General features: G+C 50.0%; 1 protein-coding gene across 2 annotated transcripts; it reads right to left on the reverse strand.

The window, feature by feature from the left end:
- Positions 1-1,817: 1,817 nt before the first annotated feature.
- On the reverse strand, positions 1,818-8,706 carry LOC133505319 (claudin-7-like). Of its 2 annotated transcripts, XM_061828452.1 has the most exons (5): positions 5,605-8,706; positions 3,588-3,752; positions 3,421-3,502; positions 2,220-2,342; positions 1,818-2,108 (listed from the first exon to the last, which is right to left on the reverse strand). In XM_061828452.1, the coding sequence occupies exons 1-5, from the start codon at positions 5,819-5,821 to the stop codon at positions 2,009-2,011; spliced, it is 687 nt and encodes a 228-aa protein (XP_061684436.1). In that variant the 5' UTR covers positions 5,822-8,706; the 3' UTR covers positions 1,818-2,008. The 2 variants fall into 2 exon arrangements, with proteins under 2 accessions (XP_061684436.1, XP_061684437.1); XM_061828453.1 differs by lacking the exon at positions 2,220-2,342.
- Positions 8,707-8,839: the final 133 nt, after the last annotated feature.

The raw sequence follows: 8,839 nt of genomic DNA on the forward strand, positions 1-8,839 counted from the left end.
GAAATATGCCGTGATGCGTTCACGTGGGGCCGGTCTACCTAATAAAGTGATTGACTCCGAACCGTAACAGCGGAATTTTCCGACCTGTCAATCAAAACTATTTGATCCTGTTACGTTTCAATATGAAGTTTGCGAGGCGTCAAACTTTTTTTTTGCATCGATCGCCAACGTTTCGCTGTAACTGCTCCTGCTCCGTCCAAAATCTGAATTCCGTGTACGTATGCTTGCGTGAAATAGTCGAGACCTCTGCGTAGAACTCTCTTGGACAAGTCTGACGCATTTGATACGAAACATACCCCAATATTATCTGGAATACGCGATAGAGAATCGGACGGAATAAGGCGGAGTCTGACGAGTGAGCTCCAGCCGCAGGCCTCGCTCTCTGGAGCTCGCGAGGGTTAGGGTTAGCTCGCTAGACGGAGCTCGCTTGCCGGAGCTCGATCGCCAGAGCTCGCTCACGGCCCCGCCGCTAGCCGGAGCTCACGAGCGGCCGGTCGCTAGACGGAGCTCGCTCACGGCCGATCGCTCGCCGGAGCTCGCTCACGGCCGATCGCTCGCCGGAGCTCGCTCACGGCCGATCGCTAGACGGAGCTCGCTCAAGCTCGATCGCCAGAGCTCGCTCACGGCCGATCGCTAGACGGAGCTCGCTCGAGCTCGATCGCCAGAGCTCGCTCACGGCGATCGCTAGACGGAGCTCGCTCGAGCTCGATCGCCAGAGCTCGCTCACGGCCCCGCGGCTCGCCGGAGCTCGCTCACGGCCGATCGCTAGACGGAGCTCGATCGCCAGAGCTCGCTCACGGCCCCGCCGCTCGCCGGAGCTCGCTCACGGCCGATCGCTAGACGGAGCTCGCTCGAGCTCGATCGCCAGAGCTCGCTCACGGCCCCGCCGCTAGCCGGAGCTCACGAGCGGCCGGTCGCTAGACGGAGCTCGCTCACGGCCGATCGCTCGCCGGAGCTCGCTCACGGCCAATCGCTAGACGGAGCTCGCTCGAGCTCGATCGCCAGAGCTCGCTCACGGCCGATCGCTAGACGGAGCTCGCTTGCCGGAGCTCGATCGCCAGAGCTCGCTCACGGCCCCGCCGCTAGACGGAGCTCACGAGCGGCCGGTCGCTCGCAGGAGCTCGATCACGGCCAATCGCGAGATGAAACCCGCTTGCCAGAGATTGCTCACGGCCGATCGCTAGACGGAGCTCGCTCACAAGAACTCGCTCACGAGGGTCACATGGAGTGCCGGAACCTATCCCAGCTGTCGACAGGCAGGCCACACCCTGAACTGGTCACCAGCCAATCGCATGGCACATTGAGACAAGCAGCCGCACCCACAATCACACCTCGGGGCAATTTAAAATGTTTTTGGGATCTGGGAGGAAACCGGAGTGCCCACCCGGGTAAAACCCACGCAGGCGCGGGGAGAACATGCAAAGTCCACTCAGACGGGGTCGGGATCGAACCCGGGTCCTCAGAACTGTGAGGCCAACGCTTTACCAGCTGAGCCCACCGTGCCGCCCTTGGGAAAATTTGTCCCAAAATTTCAAATTGTCATAAATCGTAAATGAAATTACAACCATTTTTGAGTTACCAAGAAAAAAAAAAAAAAAAAAAACATCCGCAAAACTCATTGCCCTTGATTTCTGATTCCCAAAAATAGTTCATAAATTGATGTAAATGTGACGAGGCGATTAAACATTCATAATGTGGCCCTTGCCAAAAATGAGTTTGACACCCCTACTTGGTCTTGTTTGGCATAAACCATTTTTTGCAACCCCGTAATTGTCACTAATCCTATTTTGTGTGTAAACACAACAAAATTTGCGAGGTTAGCGCAAAACATTTTTATTACGAAATGAATATGAAACAGATTACAATGAGCTGCGAATGCCAATTTCGGCGGCACGTGGCCCCAACCACAGAAGTCGACACAAACAGTAAAAACGCTGACGAAAACACGCAAAGATGGAATATGATAAATCCTGGCGGGGCCGCGATGCTGCGTTCAGGGACCGCCCGCTCACACGTAAGCTTTGGCGCCGTCGTCCCAGGAGGAGGCGTGCGGCGCCCGGTAGATGTTCGTGCTCGGACCTTGGGCGCTTTTCGAGGACGAAAAATATCTGCAGGGAGACGTGACATCACACGCAAAAACATTTTCATCAAAAATTAGCAGTGGTGAAGGAGGTGCCCGTCAGCGCCCTCTTTGTGTGCGGAAGGGGTACTACAGGTACCGTGCAGGAGGAGAAGAGGAGGAGGAAGAGCTCCTCCTGTAGGAGCAACAGAGCAGCGCGCCACCGAGCAGCGCCACGCCGGAGGCCGCCCAGCCCAGATAAAGACCCGTCCCCAGCTCGAACCTGCAACACGCGCACACGACGGGACGCCATCACCGCACGTGGACATAATTCGTATGATATCGCGATATGACCTCGTAACAGCAGATGGCGCTAAGGAACACCGAAACCCTTTCTTCAAAGTCGAACTGGACTTGAAACCCTAACTTTGCATCTTCACCGTTTGGGTCCGGAGCGGGTCCAGGTCTCGATCAATGTTAAATATGTCTATGTTTTTTTTTTTTTTTTTTTTTTTTTTCATATCCCATAAGTTGCCCTCACTCATTCCGTTGTTACCGTAGACGTTGCCGTGATCACGTGACGGCGGTGGGCCAATCGAATAGCTTGCTTCTCACCAGTAACGATTTGCCAGACAACGACTTGCACATATTCATCCAGCCATCCATTTTCTTTGCCGCTTATCCTCACAAGGGTCGCGGGGAGTGCTTGGAGCCTATCCCAGCTGTTAAGGGGCAGGAGGCGGGACACACCCTGAACCGGTCGCCAGCCAATCGCGGGGCAGATGGAGACAAACAGCCGCACTCACAATCCAACTTGGGGCAATTTAGAGTGTCCAATTAATGTTTTTGGGATGCGGGAGGAAACCGGAGTGCCCACCCGGAGAAAATCCACGCAGAAGAACGTACAAACTCCACACAGGCGGGTCCCGGTTCGACTCCCGCTCGCTGACGGCGTCGACATCCGCCCTGCGACCGACTGGCGACCAGTTCGGGCTGGAGTCCCCCTTTCGCCTGAAGCTAGCTAGCTGGGATAGGCTCCGGCTTTCCCGTGACCCTTGTGAGGATAAGCGGCTTGGATAATGGATACTGGATGGATGGGCAATCCCCAATCCGAACGATTGGGGATGAAAGGGGCTCACTTTGCTTGGCTGACCTTGACTTCAAATCCTGCCTTCGCCTGGTCTAAAAGAAAAACCCACCCAAGGTCTAAATGCTCACCTGATACCCTGACTTTTAGCAAGACCCCAGTCCCGGTTTGAAACCCTCACTTGAAAGCCGAGCCTCGTTAAAAGCCCTGACCGGGGATCCGGACGCTCAACGGATTCCCTCAGATGTGGTCGCGGGTCACCGTCCTGACTGACCTGACTCCCCCGTACAGAGGATTGTAGAAGTCGTGGATCACTCTGGCGGCGTACCAAGACACCGCGATCAGGGTGGACACGCCTGCAGACGGACGGAAGGAAGGAAGGAAGAACGGGTCGACGGTCACCTGCGCTGTCGTCGACGCCGCGCGCTAGCGTGCGCTCACCTGACAGGATTAGCGAGACGCCTCCGCTCAGCACCAATTGCGCTTTGGCGCGTTCCGAGCCGCCTCCCGCTCGGCTGCACTTCAGACCCAAAATGGACACGATGACGGAGGCCAGTCCCGCCACCAGCGATGACATCATCAGAGCGCGACACACCTGCACGTGCACTGATACAACGTGGGCGCGTTCTGTAGTGTCGGGTGTACGTCAAATGTACATGCAGACATACTGTAGTGTCCGATATTCGCGTGTACACTAGTTTCAGATGTATACGTGGTCATACTGTAGTGTCTGACATACAAGTGGATGTATTTGTATCTCGAAGGTACATATGAACTTGTTGTAGTGACTGATACTGTAGTGTCTGATGTACATATGGATACTTTCCTACCCAATGTACAGTAATGCATGCTGCTATACGTGGTGACATTCTATACTTTCTGATGTACCTGAGAATACACTGGTTTATGAATTGTAAATATGGATATACTGTAGTGTCTGAGGTACATGTGGATATACTTTGGATTTAAATGCTACATATGAGCTTATTGTAGTGGCTGATGTACACGGTGACATACTGTAGTGTGTGATATACTTGTGGGCATACAGTAGTGACTGGTGTATGTACGTAGTGTAGTGTCACATCTATGTATGGACACACTAGTGTCTGATGTACAAGTGTATATATTTTCATCTCTAAAGTACATATGAACTTCTTGTAGTGACTGATGTATAAGATGATGTACTGTTGTGTCTGATGTACATGTGAATACTTTCCTACCCAATGTACAGTAATGCATGCTGCTATACATGGCGACATTCTATACTTCCTGATGTACATGAGAATACATTGGTCTATGAATTGTAAATATGGACATACTGTAGTGTCTGATGTACATGTGGATATATTTTTGATTCAAATGCTACATGTGGGCTTATTGTAATGGCTGATGTACAAGTGGGTATATTTTCACCTCTAAAGTACATATGACCTGATTGTAGTGACAGATGTAAATGCAGATATACTTTTGTATCAGCTGCATTCATGGTCATATTGTAGTGTCTAATATGCGTGTACACGCTGGTTTCAGATGTATACGTGGTCATACTATTGTGCCTGAAATACAGGTGGATATATTTTCATATCTATAGTACATATAAAACTTATTGTAGTGACTGATACTGTCGTGTCTGATGTACATGTGGATATACTTTTGATTCAAACGCTACATATGGTCTTATTGTAGTGGCTGATGTACAAGTGGATACATTTTTGTCTCTAAAGTACATACGAACTTATTGTAGTGAATGATACTGTAGTGTCTGATGTAAATGCAGATATACTTTTGTATCAGTGGCATTCATGGCCATACTGTAGTGCTTGATATATATTTTCATATCTCAAGTACAAATGAACTTATTGGAGTGACTGAAACTGTAATGTCTGATGGATATGCAGATATACTTTTGTATCAGTTGCATTCATGGTCATGCTGTGGTGTTTGATGTACACATGGATACTTTTCTACCCGACGTACAGTAGTGTCTGCTGATGTACATGGCAACATTCTATACTTTCTGATGTACATGAGAATACATTGGTCTATGAATTGTAAATATGGGTATACTGTAGTGTCTGATGTAAATGCAGATATACTTTTGTATCAGTTGCATTCATGGTCATACTGTAGTGTCTAATATGCATGTACACACTAGTTTCAGATGTATACTGTAGTGACTGAAATACGGGTGGATATATTTTCACATGTAAAGTAGATATAGAACTTATTGTAGTGACTGATACTGCAGTGTCTGATGTACATGTGGATATACTTTTGATTCAAACGCTAACATACGGGCTGATTGCAGTGTCTGATGTACATGGTGACATACTGTAGCGCGTGATACACTTGTGGGCATAGTGTACCGTCGCATCTACGTATGTTGACTGCAGTGTCGGATGTACTTCTCAAAAACAGGCGCAGGTGTATTTGCGGACAGGAGTATCCGACGACCCACCTGGCAGACCGAGCAGCGTCTTGAACTTGCTGCACTGCAGCGTTCCGAGCGAGGTGGCGGCGCAGCTCATCCAGAGACCCTCGAACTGCCACTGGCTGCTGCTCAGGGATTCGGCCTGGCTGCGGACCTTCCACAGCTGCGACGACGTGCAGCTCGACTGGAGGCACCACGACAGCACGCCCGCCACCAGCCCGCAAACGTGCAGGCCCGCCGCCATCCCCGCGCTAAGCCCGCACACGCCGCACAAAACTCCGTCGGACTCGAGCGAGTTTTTGCCAACTGTCGAGCTGCTTGGGGAGATTTTCGACCATTCAAGATGTCTGCTGAAGAGAAACCTGAACCAGGCTAGCAACGTTAGCTCAGGGTTATTTTCGAAAACTCAGCCCCAAAACCAAAACCACAAAGAATTGTCAGCATGAAACCTTTACCGGGAGTACACGCTCAATAAAGTCTCGAGAAACCGTGGCTGAAAACACACAGGAAGTCAGCCATTTTGGGTGGAAAACACACAGGAAGTCAGCCATTTTGGGTGGAAAGTGCTCATTTCCGGGGTTGGTCTAAAACGGGGGTCTCGAACTCAAATTCCCTTGGCGCAGTCTGGCTCTTATGTGGAACTAAAATTAAAAATTAAAAGCAAACCTATCTTCTCAAACATCTTTTAAAAAAAAAAATAAATAAATGTTAGGTATTTACAACGTACCTGTAAAAAAAAAAAAAAAAAAAACTCTCCTTGGCAACACTGCTATAACTTTCTCATGAAAAATCGTTTCACTGATTTCATCAAGCCCAGTCGATCGCCGTCTACCCCACCGTGATTGGTCAGCTCCGCGCACAACGCTGTAAAAGTGCCACCCGAATAAAAGTCAAGGGTCGCACTACCGCTATACATTCATATTAAAGTGGGGGCCGCAAAACATCGCCTCACGGGCCGAAAAAAATGGCCCACGGGCCGTATGTTTGGGACCCCGTTGTAAGACAAACACCTTTTCCGATCGGCAGCGATCGACCCCCAATCACTTTCGGCCTGAACGCGGTTGCCGAGGACTTTGAATGTGTCGTTCTGACCTCCGTGCGACTCTGCGTGCCGCTCTAGCGAGAAATAAATTCAGAATCTTAATTTTTGATATTTGTTTCCCGCTTTTTGTTCAGAGTTCCGGGGAAAAAAAAACAGACCCCCTCCCCCACAAAAAACACTACACACTTTGACCATATTTAATATTCTGTAAACACAAAATCATTGTAATTTGGAAATTGTCAGTAGTTTACAAAATGTTAATCTTCGTCCAACATACGCGAGTAAAGAGCAACGTCAAAGAAACGGGACGCAGCGGTTGCTTTTTTTTTTTTTTTTTTGCTGTATCTTGAAACCTTTTTGAATTCTTCGACTTTTTAGTTTAACTTCCAGAATGAAGCCTTCGTCCAACACAATGATGTCATTCGGAATCCGGTAGCGGCGTTTCTGCTCATGACTTGAGTTAAGCGGTTTCGTCAGTACCGAGCTCATGTTTCTCCGCGGGTTCCGACCCAAAAACGACAAATGCGACCCCCCCCGACGGCGGCGCTCTTACCGTCCGCTCAAGTCTGGAAGCGGAGGGCGAAGTGGAGCTGCTGCGGCGCTTTCGGGTCGCTCGTGCGATCTGGCGGGCGGGAAGCCGAGAGCCGGCGGCGGGAGGCCCCCGAGCGACGTTTGGGGTCGACGACCTCGGCAGGAGGTCGAGCCTCCGCGACGCACGGCGCCGTTTACGCGGCAAACTTTCACCTCAAAATTCTGCAAAAGTCTCAAAGCAATCATCTTCACCATCATCATCATCATCGCTGATATTTACTGGTCACTTCGCAGGAATTCAGTTCAGCGATGATTTCGAACTAGATCATATGTTTTTCAGTTAGATATTTTTTATTTTGTAAAGAAAACAAAACAAAAAAAAAAAACACTTTGCGTGTAAGCAAAAGAGTTTGTGGACTTTCGACCGTCAAACAGATTTTGTTTGCGGGTCATCTGCTGTCGGTCAAAGGGGACGCGTCCAAAAGAATGCTTCCAAAGACCAAAAGGATCCGAAAAAACTCTCACTAGGGATCACTGCTAATTTGTGAGCTTCATAAACGGGAAACAAATATTTGGGAGTAATTGTCGTATTTTGAGTTTATATCACAGGTGTCAAACTTAAGGACCAGGGGCCAGATCCGGCCCACAAAGGCAAATCGCGCGTGTCAACTTCCAGGATTCTTGTTCAAATCTGTACCAAAATTTCAAATTGTCATTATCATAAATGATAACGTTGAGATAGGTGGCACGGTGGTTCAGCTGGTAAAACGTTGGCCTCACAGTTCTGAGGACCCGGGTTCAATCCAGGCACTCCCTGTGTGGAGTTTTTCATGTTCTCCCCGCGGCTACGTGGGTCTCCTCTGGGCACTCCGGTTTCCTCCCACAGTCCAAAAACCTGCACCTCTAAATTGCCCCGAGGTGCGATTGTGAGTGCGGCCGTTTGTCTCCCATGTGCCCTGCGATCGGCTGGCGACCAGTTCAGGGTGTGCGCCGCTTCCTGCCCGTTGACAGCTGGGATAGGCTCCGGCACTCCCTGTCACCCTCGTGAGGATAAGTGGCTAAGAAAATGGGTGGATGCATATGAAAAAAGACCCCGCAAAGTGTGGCACGGTGGAGCAGCTGGTAAAGCGTTGGCCTCACAGTTCTGATTACCCGGGTTCGATCCCGGCCCCGCTTGCGTGGAGTTTGCATGTTCTCCCCGTGCCTGCGTGGGTTTTCTCCGGGTGGGCATTCCGGTTTCCTTCCGCATCCCAAACACATGCAACATTAATTGTACACTCTAAATTGCCCCAAGGTGCGATTGCGAGTGCGGCCGTTTGTCTCCCATGCGCCCTGCAATTGGCTGGCGACCAGTTCTGGGTGTGCCGCGTCTCCTGCCCGTTGACAGCTGGGATAGGCTCTGGCGCTGCCCGCGACCCTCGTGAGGATAAGCGGCAAAGAAAATGGATGGATAACGTTGAGCTATTGCGGGCCCCATAACAGGGGAAACCGTAACTACAATGTGGCCCTTGACAAAAACGAGTTTGACACCCAAAGTTTATATCACACTGAAAGGAAAAGCACCCTGATTAATAATTCGCCAAATGAAAACTCGCGGGCGAGTGCCCTGAACCCCAAACAATGTCAAAAAGTCGCCCCAAAACATCTTTGAAAATACGCAAAAATCGCTCAGTTTGGAAGAGTAACGAG

Source organism: Syngnathoides biaculeatus, chromosome 8, assembly GCF_019802595.1.
Source record: "Syngnathoides biaculeatus isolate LvHL_M chromosome 8, ASM1980259v1, whole genome shotgun sequence".
In the NCBI taxonomy this organism is placed as follows: Eukaryota; Metazoa; Chordata; class Actinopteri; order Syngnathiformes; family Syngnathidae; genus Syngnathoides; species Syngnathoides biaculeatus.